A 20843-nucleotide genomic window follows, 5' to 3' on the forward strand; every position below is an offset into this window, starting at 1 on the left:
GGATTCAATCAGCGGATTGCCATGGTCGAAAACACGGCCCTCTTTAAATCAGCAATCCAATTTGACTGCACTAAGCAATGCCATGACCAAGGCCTCCATGTTCTGGCATTTTGAAGAGCTCTTGTCGCTACAGAGCACAGTACTTCACAGCAGTTTCATCTCCAGGATAAAACACTGTAATGCTAGGTTCAGAAATGCTTGTATGTTGAAGTAAGTCTGCCATTGTCCTGTTCTAAATCTATTTTCTTTCATAATGTAGAAGTTCCAGAATAATATTTGGATACTGACTACTAATGACTACCTTTTTGTACAAAGATGACACTGCAGTATTTTAAATTCAGTAAAAGGCCATTGATAAGAATGAGCATATGGAAGTGATAAGCAGCCATCATATTTGTGCTTCTTTCAAACAGAAAAAGTCATTTCAAGTAATAATATCAATGAGGAGGAAATCAAAGTAGCACAAAAGATATGGCTATGAGTAATTTAAATGTTCTTTGATGCCCTTGGTTTCACATACATACTCAGTCATTAACTGCTAAAATGAAAAGTGCTAAATTTCTTTAATAAAATGGAGGACTTTCCACCGTTACAAAAATCTGAAAAGTAAATAAATATACTTGAGGTAATATGTTGGGCAAATATCTATCTACTCTTTGTTTGAATAATGTAGTATTCATCTATGATTTAGCATGTGCTCACAGCTGGTCAGAATCATGAAACAGTTGTTGGCTGGAAAGTTGGCTGTCAGTATAATTGGCTGTGTAAAACAGCATATGCAATATACTCTTGTCTTGCAGTGAGACTCACAGCTTTTTGAGCTTTTACTCAGTCTGTGTGAAAGGGACCAGAGACAAGTAAAATAGAGAATGTTCCACAGTCCTGAAATAAATGGAACTTTAACGGTAATGAGGAAACCCTGCCGGAGCAAATGGGCTGTTCCACCACAACCCTGCATGTCAGGCCATCTCGCCATATCCATAACATTTGAATTGCTCAGATTGCCCTCTCTCAGTGAGATGGGTACTACATCATGATAAGTTAATTTCCTCTGCAAACCATCTGCAGCAGACGGGGCTGCATGAGGACAAGCAGGCAACAGGAAACAAGGGTGGGAGTGTGTAGTGAGTCGTGGTTTTTCAGAGGGGCTTTTAAGGGGAGTATTGCAGGTTTTAACCTTGTTTAGGGCAGTGCTGTTGTACCCTTGAGCAAGTGGATGAACAATATCGCAAAGGTGTATTAAATACGTTCTGTGCCCATGTCACGCATCCATCAGACAAACAAGCTCAAAAAAAGCCAGTTTCTGGCAAGATCATTCCAGTTTCTGGAAAAGCAAATGTAAATTTCACTCAGAATCTTTATTCATAGGGCTGACCATGTGGGAATTCCCAGCCCAAAACTGTGGTGCAGAGATTAAGTCTGTTTGAAGTCCTCTGTACGCCTGTTACTGCGGCAGATCGGGAAATCAGCACAAGCGTCCCTCATGTTCTCTGTATCAACACTCGGCATGCCTGTCCTGCTCTGATTCTTTCCTCTCTGTCCTGCTCTGATTCTTTCCTCTCTGTCCTGCTCTGATTCTTTCCGCTCTGTCCTGCTCTGATTCTTTCCTCTCTGTCCTGCTCTGATTCTTTCCGCTCTGTCCTGCTCTGATTCTTTCCTCTCTGTCCTGCTCTGATTCTTTCCGCTCTGTCCTGCTCTGATTCCTGCCTCTCTGTCCTGCTCTGATTCCTGCCTCTCTGTCCTGCTCTGATTCTTTCCTCTCTGTCCTGCTCTGATTCCTGCCTCTCTGTCCTGTCCTGCTCTGTCTCCTACTGTAAATCCAGCCCCGATGTCCTAATGTGAATCGATCCTGAACGTCCTGCTCTGAATCCAGCCCCCGTGCTTCATTCTGAATCATGTCATTATGGCTTTTTGATCCAAGGATCAGACCATCAATAGACATAAAAAATAATAAATTGTGTGATTATTGCAGTTGCTTTTAATGAATTGCCTCCCTCTGGGTTAGGTCAGATATCTGCTGGCATAGGTCAGTCTGCCTGCTGGTATTAAGATGAAAGGATACGGGCGCAGAGACAGTGGCTTTAATTCATTTTGTCTCTCTTTTTTATATAGCAAACTGTTCTTATTGATTTTATCTATGAGATGTAATAATTTAGTTCTAGCTTGAGTCGTGATATGCCATCACAGTCTACTGGCGGATTTACCAGCTGTCTTTGAAAATAGTCATTATTCATTTGCTTGGCAGAGCTTTCATTTTACTCTGCATACTATACATCAATTCATACACCTGGATATTTACTGAAGCAATTGCTTTTCATGCTTAAGGGCAAAACAGTCCACCTGGGAGTCAAAACGACAACCTTTGGATTACAAACCCAGCTCCTTATCCATTATACAGCACAACCACTGACAGTAATTGAAAAGACATACACTTTAACCACAAGCTGTTTCAGGTTGTACTCTGTGTGAAGGAGCATGTGAATCCAAAGTGAAATTAGAGTGAATGCGTGTGGGTGTTTCAAAAGCATGTTCTCAGCCATGGTAGAAAACCTTTGTGGTATGTCAGAGTGGCAGCAGAGACGGTCTCCTTGGCAACTCACATGTGCTCTGTCATTTCACAGATATAGGTCACCAGGATGTTTTTAATAGTAAATTGGAAATATACGGAATTTGTTTTTTGGGTGCAGTAATGTGACAGATAGTTTTCAGAAAGTGACAGAGGGAGTAAAGGTGATAAGGAAGCTATGATGGTCACGGATACATGGAGACAGTGTTTGTGATTGACTGTGTCACCAGTGAGACATTTATAGTATGCGACTGCACGTTCACTGTTTTAGGGTGTTATCAGAGACAGGAAGAAAGTGTCAGGGCTGGCTACTGTTGAATAAAGCCATTCTGTATCTCTTGAATTTAACAGCACTCAGGAGGAAGAAGAAGATTCTCTCCGAGATCTCTGACTTTGAAGACTGTGCACGCTTGTGTGTGTGTGTGTGTGTGTGTGTGTGTGTGTGTGTGTGTGTGTGTGTGTGTGTGTGTGTGTGTGTGTGTGTGTCTGTGTGTGGTTGGGTGTGTGTGTGTCTGTCTGTCTGTCTCTATGGTGAGTGTATCTGTCTGTAGAGTGTGTATGTGTTAGTCTGCATCTTTGTGTCTATATATGGTGTGTGTGTTTATATGGTGTTAGTGTGTCAGTGTGCATGTGTGTGTCTGTATATCGTGTGTGTGTGTGTTTATATGGTGTGCGTGTGTGTTTATATGGTGTGTGTGTGTGTGTGTGTTTGTAAGCGTGGGCAGGTGGCAGAGAGAGGAACAGCTGTGTCAGTAGCAGAGACCCTCCTGATCATGGGTAACTCAGCCCGTCCTCCCCCTGCAGCCCCCCACGCTCCACTCAGAGGGGCAGAGACAGGGGCGTGTCCGCATGGGACAATAACAAGTTGCTCCCTGGGAGAGGAGACGCTCGTAATCCCTCTGTCGAGACACAGTGACGAATCAGGAGACGGTCAGGAGTGAAAGGCTGCATATTTCGGGCAGCACCCTGAAAAAAGGCACTTGTATATTGACCTTGTTTAGTGATGACTCAGATTTCCACTGGTACTCCTTGTTTTTGTGGTTTTGTGTTGTTGTCGTATGTGTTCATTTATGTGTGTGTGTGTGTGTGTGTGTGTGTGTGCGCACGCACGCACACATATGCATGTGTGAGAGCATTTGTGTATGCATGTGTATACTTGCATGTGACTGCATCTGTGTGTGACTGCATCTGTGTGTGAGTGTGAGTGTGTGTGTGAGTGTGAGTGTGTGTGTGTGTGAGAGAGAGAGTGTGTGTGTGTGTGTGTGTGTGTGCGTGTGTGTGTGTGTGTGTGTGTGTGTGTGTGTGTGTCTGTATGTGTGTGTGAAGGGCTTCATAAGGTAATTTGTGAGCGGGGAAGCAAGACCTGTAATTAAACTCTGCAGGTCAGATTCCCAGGTGGGGCACCGCTGTTGTACCCTTGAGCAAGCCTGCACTGCTACAGTAAGCATCCAGCTCTATAAAGGGGTAATATGCAATCTATGCCGCTTTGTAAAGCTATAAGAAGTTGCCTTTGGCAAGGGTGTCTGTGAAGCATATAAATTATAACAATAATGTTATTGTCATATCACAATGCATTGGTCATATTAAAGCCAGGGTGGAAAACAGACTTTCACCTCATTCACCTGTACAGTCTCAGGTTGCATGGATCCAGTCTGGTGTGACATGTCAGCAGTTGCAGAGGTATTTCAGAAGCCCTCAGTACAAGGACAATGCATAAATGCTTTGGCAGCTCCAGGATTCTGTTGTGTCAAGGAAATATACTTCTGTTTGTATATTTAGTTAACAGCTGCGGGTTTGAAAGTGCTCCTCTTCCTATATTCCTCTACAGAAAAATAGAGGAATATAGGAAGAGGAGCACTTTAAAACCAATTCGAGTGTATGCAGTCCCCAGCACATACTGTTGCTTTAGTTTTAGTATTTTGTTTTTATTATTGTTATGTGGGTAGCTTTTAATTTTCTTCATGCAGTGTAACAGGGTTTATGCCCAAAGGGGTTTACGTGACTTGAAGAATGCCAACAAATACAGCCACATAACGCTTTGCATTTGATTAAAGGAGTGCGGCAAGGTGCGTCCTTTTCTTGAGAAATTCTTGCTGTGTTTGTCACACTTGCCAGGAAGTGTGTAAACATTCACTGGGATTGCCAGCTGTAGGTTTAGCTAACTGGATTAGGTGAAGTGTTTTTTTTTGCCTTGTTTGTCTGTTGGATATTAAGAAAAGACTCTTTCCGTGTCCCCTGTGGTTTTGCAGTGGTCTGTAGCCAAATTTAGCTCTGACTTTCCCGATGTCTCCATTTATTGCGCCGTCAGGGTGAACTCGGTGCTGCTTTTTTTTCCGGGTGTTCTTTGGTACTGGAGGGGAGCGTGCTTTCTTCCTCTGACCTGCGCAGCTCCACACCTCCCCCGAACCCTGTATCTCATGGAGAGGGAGAGCTGAGGCATGGCGTGGGATGTGATGTTTGGTAATCCATTGAGGTAGAGAATGTGGCAGGTAAAGCCCTGCAGCCTGAATCTAACCCAACAGGGCCCAATGGAACATGACAGGTTCCGGCTGTAATTGGGTTACAGCATTCAGGTTCAGGCCAGGTAGGGCTCAGTGTTTCTGGATGCCAGGTTTTGAATGCACTGATAGGAATTAAAGTTCTTAAAGTTACGGAACATATCAAGCTTGAATGGAAGTCTAATTTACTTACTTTGGCTACCCATCTAGACAAGAACAACTTACGCTTGCCTAAGTTTCCTGAAAAGGACTATTGGTTTTGTTGGATTTTTGAGCTGAATTTTACCGGTTTTACTTCTTTACTTGTACAGACAGTATTCGCTGTATATTGCTCTTTTATCCCGACATGGACAGACTGTATTGTGTTCATTTGTTAAGATGTTGCACACTGACAGCCTCTGCAGTCCTCAACCCTACATGCATGCAGTCGCACACGCATGAACACACAATCTTTTACAGTATGCACACACAAACACAAACATGGACACAGTCACTCACAGAATGCGCACACACACACACACACACACACACACAGCTGGCTCTCTCCAGTCCCTCAGAATGCTCTGACACACGCCTGTGAGTCATAAACAGGAATTGTAGAACTGACCTTTAAACTGTCGACTGTCCCAAACCACTTTTTTATTTATTTTTATTTTTCTTTACTAAATTGAGTGGAATGTTGCGGTGTTACAGTGGCTTTGTGAAATGCACATTAGTGACAAATAAGAGACTGGGTCAGCTGAAATGATCTGGATTATAACAAAGGGATCAGGTTTAACTTTAAAACAGTTAAAACATTTTTTTCATTGCAACTAAACTAATTCCAGAAATCATGCAAAGTGCACAGAGGTAATACTATCACATTAGACCCCTTCTATGATCCAGTATAATCAAAATGATTTGAATTAATGCAATCTCTTTCATTTAATAAAAATGTCCAAAGGTACTTTTGTGGCACAACAGTAAGCAATTAAACACAATAAAGACAATAGTATGAGGTGCTAAGTGGTATTCCTTATCTAGAGTTGCATACTTCTTAATTCTTAAAACAAACAAAAACAAATTCAGGACTACTGCCAACTTAATGGCAAGTTCTTAACCTCCTCCTGTCTGTATCTCAGCGTCTATCACTAATCCACCCTCCAGCGGAGCCTGTTTGAGATCTTTCCAGCAGATCTCCGAAATGGTGGATCACCCTGTTTAACACATAATAGCGAGGCAGTGGAATGTATGTGTGGAATCTGTGTCTCCCTCCTTGTGAGGACACTGTCATTATCTTGCAGGTGGTTGAGTGAGAGGGAGTCAGATGGCCAGGGGGGCAGCAGTGCTGTAGGAGGGGTTTTTGAGGTGGTGTCTGGCTCCCCCTCTGGACCTCCCCCCTCCTCCTTTCCTCAGACAGCACAGCTGAGAGTGGGTGGGGCCATCCCCTCGTAGCAGGCGAGCGAGGCCAGGCTGCTGTGATTTAGCAGCCGGGCGTGAGAGAGGGAAGGGGGCTCTGGAGGACTCCTCTGAAACTTCTCCTGCTGAGTAGGAGCCCGCGTGCTTCGGGAGCATATCTGCGCAGCGCTGCGCAGTGCTGGACAAGGCGGCTGCGGCAGAGGCAGTCTGCCCCGCTGGACTCTGGGATTTAGCGAGGGGGAATCTTTGTTAGCCACAATGCAGGGAAAAGCGAGCAAAACCCCCAAAAAGGAGCTGGTGATCGAGTCCCCCCAGCAGTACAGGAGCCTGGCCCTGGCAGAGGCCGAGGTGGAGACTGTGCCACAGGTGCTGGTAAGTCAATGGCAGGGCTTTGCGCTGCATTGAATTATCCGTTTGTGTAGCTGATGCCATCGACCAGGTGCCAGAGTTGTATCGCTCACATTTTTTAGGCGTTATCCGCTTATACAGCTGGACATGTTACTGAAACAATTCAGGTCAAACACTTTGCTCAGGGGTCAGGCAGTAGTGCCCCACCTGGGAACTGAACCTGCAACCATGTGATTTAAAGCTGTTTACTGACAGTGCTGCTGTGCCTGTTTATACAATCTGAAGCTTGGTGTTTGACACTGTGGAGCAGAGACACGGATCTCTGCTCTTCATGGTTTTAATACACTATAGCTGATTTTTGTTACTATGGTGTCATTGTTAAGAGTGTACTGCACATGTATTGCTCAGGAATTGGAAGCGAGAGTATAAGCACGCCGGTTGTTCCTCAGATCCCTCAGTACCAGAGGCTGAAACCCAGTTATGAACTGCAGGGTGCAATTCTGACACGGTGACAGCGCTGTCAGTGCGTGGGTGAAATCAGGGCTGTAAAGCAGGTGTGTGACATTTCTGCACCTGGCCCAAGTTCGGCAGACCCGTCCTTTTCTCTCTGCTGCTTCTCTGAGTTTCCATCTGGATCTGAAAGCCTTTTTTTTATCCAAACATGCTTATTCACCACAGTGCAACAGGTTCCAGTTCAAAAGCGCTTTGTCTACAACTCTACATCAACGGAAAGCAGTAGTGAACTTTGCTGCTGTAACGGCGCGCATTCAGAACAGCTGAGCACTGTGCTCCTGCATATATACGAGTTAATTGCACCGTACGCCTCCAGTAAAATCCGCTCTCTCCAGCTCAAAAGTCACGCTTAATGACAGGGAATAAAACTACTGTAGGGTTTCGTTTCTTATCCGTTTTTATTCTCTGTCAGGGGGTGGTGACTCACAGGGAAGACAGTGGTGTGAGGTTTGTGTCAGTGAACAGAGTGGTGTTATTGCTGAAGTCAGGATCACAAATTAAGCAAGCAATCCTGATTGTTTGATCTGTGAGGACAGAAAGGATGACCCTCCTGGATGGAAGCAGCAGTGGAAACGTGACAGATTAAACACCAATAATAATTACACATGAGAACTAGAACAGGAAGGTGTGCGCTGTCAGTGTGTGCTGTAGAGAAGCGCTTGAAGGATGGAAATAAACTGTTGCTGTCTACACAGTATTAAGGTTTTTTTTTTCCACTCTGACTTTCTTTGATGTGTCTGTTTACGGTGCTAATTCCTCATTAGCCAGCTCTGAAAGACAGATAATTGAGGGTGCGGTGTACTTGGCTAAAATGTTTATGTTGGCACCCCGCGTGTTTTTTTTTTCCTTCTCTACCTCCTCCGGTGCGCGGGCAGACTTGGAAATTAAGCTGGTATTTGCTTATCTTGATTGCTCTTTATTTAAAGGCCAGCTCTGCCCAGGCAGCCGCCCGTCTGAGGAAGGCAAACCACCTCACTCCCTGCGGGAGATAGGAGCGCTTCAGGTGGCCATGAGTGTGCGGAGTGCTGAGCTGCTGAGCCCCTCTGTCTACAACGGGCTGCCAAATAATGAACCACCACTTTAGTTGGCAAGCAGTTAAGTCTCGGTGATATTAGCGGTTATCGCCGCGGCAAATGAGCCGTGACCTGGGAGTAATCTAAGAGGGCATTGTTCTCCAAGAAACGTCACTGTAGAGTTGGAGATGAGCGCGGGGTCGGTCAGAGGAGGGCATGAATGAGCTCCAGTCAGTGGGGGGGGTTGTTAATCGGGGCGTCCAGTGGCCGACACTGGCATATGGAAGACGTCGGCGTGCGTGCGGACGGAGGGGGGGAGGACGACAATGGAGCAGATTCTAGTCACGAGGGAGAGTGTGTGGGCTCTGGAATTTCAGAGTAAAGGCAACAAAACCGCAAAAGCCCCAAGTGGCCAAAAGCTGTTATGATAACGCACAGCAGAAATCAGGAGAAGTGATTATGGAGAGAGACCTCGGTGTGGTCTGTAAGCAGGGGCTCGGGGGGATCGGGGCTCTCTGCATTTTCTTTGGTGTCAGCATGAAGAATGAGCGCGGAGGTGTGCGGGGACCGAGGTCTTATTGTTTAACATAGTGGTGTGCCACCAGTGTATTCACACTGAAAACCCAATTAACGTGCTTCTACTATGACTAATAGCATACCTGTCTATGTACTATAGATGGCTTACTTTATGCCTGTTTTGCTTTTGGAACTTGCATTTGAACTTGCGCGCTTGTGTCTGTGTCTTTGGAACTTGCATCGTTTCCATTCATGAACTTCAGTCCAGGTTAAGTGCCTCATTGGTGGGCGCATGGAGAGGATGGAACTCAAACCATCAACCCTCTGGTTAAAAGGCCAGTTCCTTATCCACTGTACCGAGTTTCAGTGCCCTCAGTCTGTCAGTGTTTATGCAGTGCTTCTTATTAGGTTTGCTTAAAACTGTTCGATGTGCATAATGCATTAGTACACTCATAACATCCCACTGAGCGTGTCACCTATCTCCCACATGATGCAGCCTGATTCCCAGCGAGAAAGTCCCCAGTGACTGCAGCGTTGCTGTTAATAAACCCGCATCCAGCACAGCAATGGGCTCAGAGACTGGCCTGTCTCTCCTGCAGCTGAGAGGCGGAGAGGGCTTTCTGAAACTCGTGCAGCACGTGTCGTGGGCGTCTGAGGCGGAGCTGCTAGCGATGGGGCTACATGCGCCAGGCTCAGCGCTCTGTGATCTTTCTGGAGTTGGGCGTGGAGATAACAGAAGAGAGGATGCGTGCCAGAGCTCTCAGCCTCTGCACTGCTATCCTCCAGGGGCCCTTCATCGCTCCCTGACTCACCTGGTCTGTTTGCTTGTGTTTGGAGAGAACGCCTACCTGTGCTCATTCTGTCAGTAGGAGGTTGTACCTGTGGAGGGGGAATGGTGTGCAAGTCCTGCTTGTGTGAGAGTGTTTGCGTGTGTGTGTGTGTGTGTGTGTGTGTGCGTGTGTGTGTGTGTGTGTGTGTGTGTGTGTGTGTGTGAATGACACAGCTCCTATCTGTAAAATGTGTCATTACCCCATGGTCAGCTGATATGGAATGGTTACTGGCAGGTTGGAATCCTCCTGCCAGACCATTTGCTGAATTGTAGTGTAAAGTGTAAGAGGAGGATCACTTGGCTTTCCACTGGTGATCACTGCCATACTAGCTTTTCCACAGCAGGCACAAATCCTAATTGGGTACAGTCCAAGATTCTTGCTGTGACATCATGCTTCCCTTATCAGCCCCAGATGTGAGGGGGATGTGGCCCTACGCCTTGGCTAATCCCATATTGTTCACACTCTCTGCGCACACACACACCCACACTCACAAACACATACACACACACACACACACACACACACACACACACTTGCTAGCAAAGAGGCATGTGCACTGAACTGGGCTCCAACAATACTCTGTCTTTTCCACTATCAGTCATTAAACTGACTCTGGCATGACATTCTGTGTAACTGGGGTCATGATGTCCTGTTGGTCAAAAGCCTATCAGTTGCCACTGTCACATGTGTTGACCAATCAGGTGTCTCTGCAGTATAACTACCTGTGTCTACTGTAGAGATCACATCTTTACAGCAGAAGTCTTTTATCTGGGTAATGATAAGTAAAGCCAGCCTTACCTATACTCTCACCTGACCAATTACTTTGGCATGATTCTGGGCATAATCACTGAGGTATCTTACAGTGAACTACTCCACAATAATATAAGCTTTCATTCTTATATTATTTCCTTAGCATACTTAATTTAGTGTACATTTCTAATGCAGTAATATGTGTTTATGCAGCTGGATATTTAATGCAACAATTCAACTTAAGTACCTTGCTCAAGGGAGTAACGGCACTGGCCCAACTTAGATTTGAGCCTGCAACCTCCTGGTCCCTTAAACTCCGCACTAAACGACTACCAGCCATCCTTCCCTCTCAGTGATTTCCTATAATTTATGTTTCCATAATATTTAAACAGGGGGGCAGGAAATAACTGTCATATTATTCCAGAAGGCATGTTGTAGCGCTTAAATCCCTCGCAGTGGAGCTGGCTAGTGAATGGAAGGCACTGTAGTAAAGTGGTTAAGGAACTGGGTTGGAGGTTTCAGGTCTGACTCCCAGGTGGGTAGCCATTACTGTACCCTTGAGCGAGGCTTAGAATTACGGACTTCACACGTTTCATGTCATCAGAAGTCCTGTGGTGTAGACCGCAGGAAGAGGCATTCCCACATCCTGAGTGTAACGTCATTAATCTGCAAAGGAAGGATTTTTCAAAGTCATGGTGTAAATTTTATAGTGTGCTGCGTTTGTGTGACGTAAAGGTGAGACATGGAGAGCTCACAATTACAGGCTTCTGTCGCCTTGTGTGTAAGCATAGTTTTGAGACATGAAGCTTTACTGCTTTCCAGTCTCATATTAAAGCATTTTAGTATTACATCTCTGTGAGTTTTAACAAGTAACATGACATGTTGATCCTACAGTATAGCAAAAGGGCATCAAGAAGAGCATTATTCTTTTTGATATATCAGATAAGACATTAAGCTCTGGATATGCAGTGCTTGGGGTGAAACTTTTCTGCATTTTCTCAAGGCAGATGTAGAGTCAGTACAGACAGTGTAATCTGCATGATTGAAGCAGGGATCAGGGTTCTCGTAACCACACCACATAACTTCCTCAGGAGAGAGACGGCAAGCTGAGTGGGGTGAAGACCCAGTTGTACAGTCTCTCTCTCTCTCCCCCACGCTCTGATGTGCTCTGTGGGGAGACATCAGTGCGCTTCTGAGCATGGCAGGGGCTCTTGGACCCTTGCTTCACTGTGCCGAGTGTCTCCAGCCTTCTGACAGACTGAAGCTCCTCAGTATCCTTAATGAGCACAGACCATTGCCTCAGATCAGGTTTCTGTCTTTACTCTGAGATGTATTTGAGGGTGTGGCTCTCTCTCTCTCTCTGTGTTTATTGGCCAGGATGGACCCTTTACATTCTTCCAGAGTCATTGTTTCAGATCAGTATTTTAGGGGTACTTAAAAGCTAGCATGGCCTGTAGTGGCATACAGTGGCTGTCTGCCGATGTGTGAGAGTGAGTGTGTGCATTTGTGTTTCTCTGTCTGCATGTTTGAGTGTCTCTGTGCTTGTGTGTGCATGTGCTCTTGCATTTGTTTGTGTGTGTGTGTGCATGCGTATGCAAAAGTGTGTGTGTGTGTGTGTGTGTGTGTGTGTGCTGGTGTTAAATGAGGTCATTCTGGCCCTCCCATTGTTCTGTAATTCCATGTATTGTGAGTGGGCGGCAGCAGGAGGCTACGCGGGTGGTCATGGTGTGTTTAGCAGACTGCACGTGTGCACTGAAGCCTCAGAGGCTGGTACCGCTGGAGCGCTCTCTCAGGCCCAGAGCCCTGCCCTGTTCCTTCAGCCTCTCTACTGAGGAAAGCCATAGCACAGCAACAAGACAACACCCCTCTAACAGTGAAATAAGACCTCCTCCACCGCGCCCACGCTGTGCTACACTGCAGATTTGTAACGCTATTGTGCTATTTGTACTATTTGTACTATTTTGTGCTATTGTGTTGTGGGCGATTTTGTAAACCAGCTTCAAAGTGCATTTCTGGCTTTTCGAAGATTGTCAAACAGAGAACTTTATGCAGGGTGGTTCGCATAGCTTACAGTTTACATATTAATCTGTGTGCAAAATTGGATATATCTAGTTTTATACACAGATCAATGGGTCGGGGTAAGTACTACGCTCAAAGGTACAGAGGCGTGCCTCACACCTGCTGCATTCTACAGGAAGGGCCTGTACAAATACAGGTGAGATTGTTAGAAAAGATTTGCACTGGGTCAGGAGTAGTTCACCGTGATGTCATAGATAAAGTGGGCGGAGTATCGGAATGCTTGCTTCCTAAAGCGGCCGTGCTGTTTTCTGAAGTGGCCGAGTGTTAAATCCGCCGTGTGGCGTGATGCTGTGCTCTATCAGACGAGGCAGCTGAGCTCTGAGGAGTCCAGCACCAGTATCACTTTCCCTTCCCTTCGCTCACTTCCCCGACTCTCGAGCACCGTCTGGGGCCTTCATTTTCCATGTGCAAAAATAGTTTCCACTCCTATTGTCCTGCCCTGGCAGGAGCAAGTCTCTGTGAAGCCCAGATATCACTCGTCTGCTCCCTTAAAAAGGGATTTTCTTTTGTGTGTGGACTGACTTCTTTTTCTTTACCTTTGATTAAACACCGCTGTTTTGGGCTTTATTTGTATTTTCCTTTATTTTTTATCACAGTGTGCATTGCAACAGAACAATCTGGGGAGTTCAATTTGCAAAAGAATGGAATGACAGATGACCTCCCTGTGATTCTTGCTGCAATCATGTTATTTGCCTAGAAACCAGTACCTAATCACTTCAGACACTGAATGGAATGGTGTGCTGTTGTTCTAATGGACTGTTCCCCTCTGCTTGTGCCTTAGAATGATGTAGCTATTCTGCCCTCTTCTTTAGCACTATCTATACTAGTGTTCTTAACCAGTGTTGCAGTATTCTTACAGTTTACTTCAGTTTTTCAGCTTAATACTCATGCACTCATTGCTAGCTGTTCTGCACCTGTGTCCTGGTTGTGTTGTTCATTCTGTGATATGATTTTAATGTATGCATCCTGCCCTCCAAATCAATAATGAATTAATATTAATGAATTAATATTAATGTAATTTAATTTAATATCAGTTGCTTTTAATTTAATTTATAAAGTTTCTACAGGCTTCTTTCATCACCTGACCATCCTAATGCTTGGCAGTGCTATTATAAGAGGGCTGAGACAATCTATATATTGGTAGCAAACCACAACTAAGGCCTGGGTTCCTAAAAATTAAATGCAACTGTTACTTCTTTCAAAGCAAACACGATTTTCTAATTTACTTTGGTGATTGCAAAGCTTGCGCTTGTGAATGAAATTTACATTTAATTGTAAATTGAAGTTAAGTACAAATGTTGACTGATTCCAGACCTGTGTTTAATTACCCAAGGTTGCATTACCTCTGTTCTGACACCAGTCAGACACCAAGTGCTTACAGTGAGTCACAGCTTTGTCTTAAACCCTGCTGTCATAACCCTGATCCCGGGTGAGCATGGAGCTGTACCCTATATGGGTGCACAGGACAGTGCAGTTGTGTTGGGCTCTGGCAGGTTATTGCTGTGTTTGAGTTCTAACAGGATGTCATTGCTGTGTGTTCTCAGGTGAAGCCCAAGCTGATTGAGCCGTTGGACTACGAGAATGTTCTGGTTCAGAGGAAGACCCAGATCCTCAGTGACGTCCTACGGGACATGCTGCAGTTCCCGCTGGAGGACTTCCAGGTGAGTCACCCCCTCGTTTCGCGGCGTTGTCGGCTCACCTGTGCGACTCCTGCGTCACCGCGGTGGAGGAGCCGTGGAGGAATGTTCCCAGCTGGCACATGGTTGAGCTGGGAACAAAAACCGTTCGGTATAAACAATCTCTGGCTTTACTCCAGATACGGAGGCTAGGATACAGTGCAGTGCCAGACATATTCATACGCTGTCAGAGAAAAGTACAGGGTTACAGGCCAAAAACTGATTACGTTTTCTAACAGGGGGGCCTTTAACATAAAACACAGATAAAAAGGTCACAGTTTAAACCAGGTAGCACCAGCAAAGAGGTACGCTACGCCACCAAAGAGAAACACTGAAAATGTTGCACCTTAATCACGAGGTAACTGTGTTGTGCAAAATGAATCCACTATTCACGTCTGGTGATTTAATTTCATTTTTTTCGGTTAATGTGTTGGAGTGTCTGCTTGATCTTTGTAGTGACGGCCCCAGAGCAAGTGAGATTGGCACCAAAAAAAGACAACTACTTCTAAATATTTTAGTCATGTTCTGTGGTTGGTGAAAAGGCCATGTGTCCTGAGAGGAAACAGCTCACAGGAAATAATGCGTACAGAGGGAACAGACCGCAGGATGATCCAAAGGCCCTGGGGCTGGGTCTGTCAGGTGGAGCTAGGTGATCTGGCAGTAGTGTCTCAAACAGGAAACCACATTCCTGAAACATCTCACTGAGCTGCTGGGAGGCAGGATTTTTCCACACCTCCCGGTGACTGCCTGTGAGAACATAACTGCTGTCAGGAGAAAGTGTCACTTCGACAGGTATCTCCGTGGCGATAGAGAACAGAGCTTCAGGTGCAGTGCAGGAGGCTGTCTCTTGTTCACTCAGTTGAAACCCCAGAGGCCTGATCTGACAGCTGTTCAGCTCATGACAGACACAGAAGAAAGGTTTCTGATAATTTAGGTAGCATCAAGGAGGAACTCTTGAGCCACCGACCTCATGACCAGAGGACCTGAAGCTGTGGTTTCTGATTTCGTATATGACACCCCTGGGTCGTGAAAGGAAAATCCAGATGTTTAAGTGGGGTAATGCGTTATATACAAGCCCACATTACCCTAAATAAGGAAACATTCCCCACATGAACAGTGTAAGTGATTGCAGGGTTTGACAGTGCTTTGGTCTGTAAACAAATAATGTTGCCCCAGGATACTCCAAATTGTTCGCAATGCAGTTTGTTGCTATGCATTAATAACCATTGGAGGATTGTTTCATTCTGTCTCTGGTGACCTTATTATTATGCTTCAGAAGTGCTTTAGCACTAGTAGAATAGCAATGTGGCAAAGTGGCCAGAGGGTTGCATGTTTGAATCCCAGATGCTGAATCCCAGGGTGTTGTTGTTCTCTGGTTCTCTGACTTGCTTTCTTAAGTTTCTAGCTGTATAATTGGATAGTATGTAAAATAAATGTAACCTCTGGAAGTCACTCCAGATAAGCAAATAATTCATAATAAAAGTGCTGTCAGTGCGTGAATTGCACAATTTGAGAACGCCGAGGTGTACATTTGGCACGTCTGCAGGATCGTAAGCCTGCACGTCACATGATCCACAAAAGCACAGGACATCTCTCAAGAAGCCAAAGTCCACTTCTGCCATCATTTTACAGCAGCCTCATGTTATGAAGAGGGGAGAGGTCTTTTCACAGAAGGAATTTTCCTTCTGTGTGCACCAAGAGGAGGAAGGTCACAGGTCAGATGGCTTATCGGTGCTTTCCCCTTAGCTGTGACAGAGGAAAAGTTAGTGCAACCAATAAACAAGAGGTAGATTCTGTCACATTTTCTGTTGACAGACTGGTCAAGTGAAGATTGAGCTGGAGACCATGAAACAGTATTTTGCCTAGAACAGAAACTGTAAGCAAAGTGATAACAGGTAGAAATACGTCTCTCGCAGAGGGATGCATGAAATATATTTCCTTAAGCATTACCTCGGCCCTCTGCCTCACAGTCCAAAGGATGTTTTATAAGCTTTTTTATCATTTCTCCTTCATGTTGTATAAACAGAACAAAGAAACACCTACATGACGGATAACACAGGAACATTTAATCTTGAATGAGTAGACTCCCTCACACTGGCAGGCAGCCGATGATGTTATTCAGCCTTTACACGGTTGCTCAGTATTGGTGAGATGGAGGAGACAGTTTTATTTAAGGCTTGTTGTTTAGGTGCTGGGTAATAGATCCTCTGCTCTCTTGTCTGGCATGTGATGGCATGCCCCCTATGCAGCTGAGCATGCTGGGAGATGAATGACCCCAGCATTGGTCTCAGGGTAATAGGCAGGATCTGAGCGGCATGGTCAAGGGCAGGCAGCTGGAGGCCTGCAGTGAGGGGCGCATTAGCTATGACCCTGCTCTTTGTTCTTTAATGGGATGTGCGGAGGGGTAGGGGGACTTCACTGTGACACATCTGTCATGAGACACTGGAGTTGGAGTTAGAAGCACTGTGCTGTGTGGAGAGCACCAGGTGCGTCGAGACAAGCTTTCAAATCACAGCGGATAAAACGGCCAGGCCGAGATCTGCTTGCTGTTAAGTAATTGCAGGTGCTGTCAGACTCTCCCTGTGTTATCCTGTTGTGTTTCAGGACCTCCTTTGAACAGCAGGATCTGAGCTACACAGTATGTGCTGTGAAACACATACATATTTTGATTATTTACTGAAATGCCCTGCAGAGTCCAGCCTACATAATTATATTATTTAGCAGATGCTCTTATCCAGAGCAACCTGCATAGGTTACAGTTTTTTTTTTACATTATCCATACATACAGCTAGATATTTACTGAAGCAATTGTGGGTTAAGAACCTTGCTCAAGGGTACAACAACAGTGCCCCAGCGGGGAATAGAGCCAAAAACCTTTTGGTTATGAGCCCTGCTCCTTACCACTATGCTACACACTGCAAAAAATAGCCCTTCAAAAATAAGAACTAAAATAATTAATACAAGGTGTTTTTTGCTAGTAATAAGTGAAAAAATCTGCCAATGGAACTAGTGGAAATACACAGATATTCAAGATGCACCGTCTAAAAACAAGTCCTTGTAGCTCAAGGAAATTTTGCTTGTTTGGTGACTGTGTCTTATATTAAGTGTAAAGAGATATTTTGACTTGAAAAGAGACAAATATGCTTGGTGAGATTTGGATTTTTTGCAGTGCACTGCCACTCACTTCTAACCACGCTAGTGAGCAAATAGAAAGTCACTGTTTTCTATGAGAAGCTACCTCACAGTCACAACTACCTCACAGTCTATGAGGACCCAAGGCTAATATTCGCGAGGTAGGGATGTGATTTATAATAATGTAACCTAAGCATAATCACAGAGGGTCTTCACTCTCAGAAATGGGAGTAGGGCAAAAAGGCATGTGTAAATGCAACATTTTTGCGGGCTGCTCCCAGCTGGCGTGTAAATCTGCTCATTGGCAGAGCTTCGGCTTTGGGACCGACGCGCCCCGCCCCCTCTCTCCCCCGTGGGAATCCAGCACCTCACGCTGGAGGTTTTTATCAAATTATACTTCTTGTAACAGAGATTGTAGCTGTTTACCAACATAAAAATCTGAAGCAGCGTTTTACTTCACCATCTGGTTTTGATCACTGAGAGCAGGGAGAGAGTGGGAGAGACTGACACTGGAGCCTCCATGTTTCAGTTCAGTTCGTCTTGCCAGGGAAGCTCCTCTGGGGTAACCTGGAGTGCTCCCTCCCTGCTTTAGGACAAGCACCGGGGGCCAAGCCCATCGAACACGATCCATTACTCTTCCAACACAAGGAGAATTCTTTGAAGATAGTGGCAGCAAGTTCAGCCTTCTGTGTTTGTTTGAAGGCGGCTCTGACCATCAGCCTGTGCGATAAGACCCTCTCCGTGGATGAGGCCCACTCTGTCACAGTGTAATCTGTGAAGTCAGAAGGCTTGCGCAGTTATAATGCAGTCTGGGTGTTTCCCAAAATATTGCGCATATGCGGCCGAGCTGCTCTCCTCAGTGATAGCTCAGTTCCCCGCTGTCTGCGAGCCGCCAGGGAAGCCTTTTGTTTTCTGTTTTAGGGGTGGAAACGCAGGGCCGTGCAGGGGAGTGAAGAGCACTGTGTTTTTAGGGGGGGGGGGGGGGACACGGGGGCTGGCCTCTCTCTTATTTTGCTTTAGCCCGCCAAGCTGCGGAGGGGTGGCGGCGAGAACGTGCCAGAAGGAGCACCTTCCAAACAAGTGACGCGGAGAACAGTGTTTACATTTTCTGCCGCTTCTGAAGGGCTTGATATCATTGTTTAAAAAAGAGTTTGAAAGTTTGTTTTTGCAACGGGACAATTTGTTATTGAGACGGATTCCTAAAGCCGCTAACTAATTTTGAGATGTCTTCAATGGCCACATTGTGGTATCTGTGCACAAGCTACTAGCGTACTTTCATAATAGCTTGCGTTGACAAAAGTAGACGTTTTTTGTTTTTGTCAGAGACTCGCTGTTTTTGTAGCTCAGCAGTGGTTTTAATGTGGAAGGGGAGTATGATAGATGTACTAAAGAAACTAAAGACGGTTTATTACTCGAGAGAATTCCTTCCAGAGGTCAGTCGTTTCATGTTGTCTATTTAAAATGAATGTATTTGATTCTGTGCCTTAAAATATTAGATATCAGGAAATCCCAGGAGCTGGGATAAGAAGTATTTGAGAATGAATAAAGGGAAGGGTTTGGACTGCCCTGGTAATGTGTTAGATGCATCATGCACTACATGATCTGCATAGAAATTAGATTCTATGGAATGCTTGCTCCTCAGTAGCTGCATTCTGATTGGTGCTCCCACAATGCCTCAGTGACTCACCTCCACCCAACATCCTGACTCCCTCCGGTTTCCACACCACTTTGTTTCTGTTTCTTAGATTACAGGTTTGCAAATACCACCCCCCGCCCCCCCATTGTGTTTATAACTGGCTCAGGCTCAGGCTCAGGCTTGGAGCTTTAGGGAGCCAGAGGGAAACTGCCACAGCTGGGCCACCCTGCCTGACACTTACCCCTTTTCCACCAACGCGAACTAGGTGCTAGTTCTGGGCTGGTGCTAGTGCCGGTTCGGAGTTGGTTCAACTTGCGAACCTTCTAAGAACCGGTTTGCTTTTCCACGGGCTAGAGAGCCACCACAGAGCCACATCATTACATCAATGTATACGTCTGAAAACAGTCTGTATAGACTGTATATGTCTCTGCAATCAGGTGGGCGGGGAGCGGGGCAGGGCTGGAACACATGGGAACAGTAAACAAAAGCACATGGACCACATTGACAGACAGGAAGAACACCAAAACAACAGCTAGGGGTCCGGAGTACTGACAGTACATAGCTGGCTGGCAACAAGGCAAAACATTTGAAAAATAAAACTTTTCTTCTTCTTCTTTTTAGGCAGACGCTAGCTCTGTTTTTTTTTTTTTTTTAAATGGTGGTCACAAAGTTTTAGTTGGTCTTTAGTTTAGTTGGTCACGATAATCCCGCCCCCAGCCGGTGACGTAAGCAGTGTTTGGTTCTAGACCAGCAAAGTGTTGGTGTCTCTCTCAAACCAGTTTTCCTGGCCGAGAGCCGGTTCTTTGGCTGTCGAAAGGCGAAGCACTGGTTCGAGATTAGGCACCGGCTCCAAACCGGCCCTCCAACTGCCTTGGTGGAAAATGGGCCACTGAGAGCAGGTCAGGGTCTCCTATTGATCATGCACTTATTAATAGAAGTGCTTTTGTTCTTATGGCCCTATTGAACCAGCTGGCTTGTCATCAATACATCAACACCCCCCCTTGGTTCCCGCTCACTCATGTCTATGTGTTCAGACATCTGCAATTGTCACATGCAAACACATGCAATAAAAATCCACACCGGATGAGGAGTCCCATGTGCCCTAGCACGAATAAATAAGTTGTTTTGCTAATGAGCTTAAGTGTTGTTTTACTGGCACTCAGGTCTTTGCTTTTTGAAACGTGTAAATATGTGAAACAAAACATCACAGTAGATAAAAGGGCACTTACTGGTACATTAACTGCAACTATCACCCTGCCTTCAGCTGTGTCAGACATATATCCAGCACTGCAGTAGGTTAGTAGATATCTCATCAGCTTCTACAAGGCAAAACCTCTTAAAATGCTCTATAGTTCAGAGGTTCCCTTTTAGGCCTGGTTGTCTGGCTCTGGAATGAGTGAGGAAGATCTGTGACCCCTCCGTCCAGCTGTGGGACAGTGAGAGTACAGTGCTGTGTTCACTGAGGCCATAAAACCATGGAGGACATAGCACTGATGTGCTCCATCTTGTATTTGGGCCTCAGTGCAGCACTAAAATAAGCTGTTTGCAGTGAGGATGTGCCGTTGGAGCAGGTCTGATTTTCAGAGTGTGCTTTTCAATTTGGGCGTAATCGGAGCAGTGCTCTGCACAGGCCCAAGGGGTCGTGCAGTTTCAAAATCAGTGGAATTGTAAACCTGATGACTAAAGCAGGCCTGTAGGTCCGGCTCAGGAGAGCGGTGAGAGTCATCTGGGCTTTAAAGAGCTGACCTCAGTTCAGTACCACAGCGCCAAGTACAAAATGGCCTCTGCTCGGTCTGTAGCACAGTCTTGGTCACATTCGGTCACATCTCTGCCGTGCATTTGCTCTCACACAAGCTGAGGCTGAATGAACCTGGCAAAGAAGCCAGGG

General features: G+C 45.6%; 1 protein-coding gene across 1 annotated transcript in view; it reads left to right on the forward strand.

Moving 5' to 3' along the window:
• The first annotated feature begins 6542 nt into the window (after positions 1-6542).
• The window catches only part of LOC118785756 (dedicator of cytokinesis protein 9-like), a 71496-nt gene continuing 57195 nt past the window's right edge, over positions 6543-20843 (forward strand). Inside the window, exons 1-2 of the mRNA XM_036540668.1 lie at positions 6543-6834; positions 14056-14172. Coding sequence (XP_036396561.1) covers positions 6721-6834; positions 14056-14172 — 231 coding nt within the window. The 5' untranslated portion in view covers positions 6543-6720. The remainder of the gene's footprint in view (positions 6835-14055; positions 14173-20843) is intronic.

This window comes from Megalops cyprinoides, chromosome 11, assembly GCF_013368585.1.
Source record: "Megalops cyprinoides isolate fMegCyp1 chromosome 11, fMegCyp1.pri, whole genome shotgun sequence".
In the NCBI taxonomy this organism is placed as follows: domain Eukaryota; kingdom Metazoa; phylum Chordata; class Actinopteri; order Elopiformes; family Megalopidae; genus Megalops; species Megalops cyprinoides.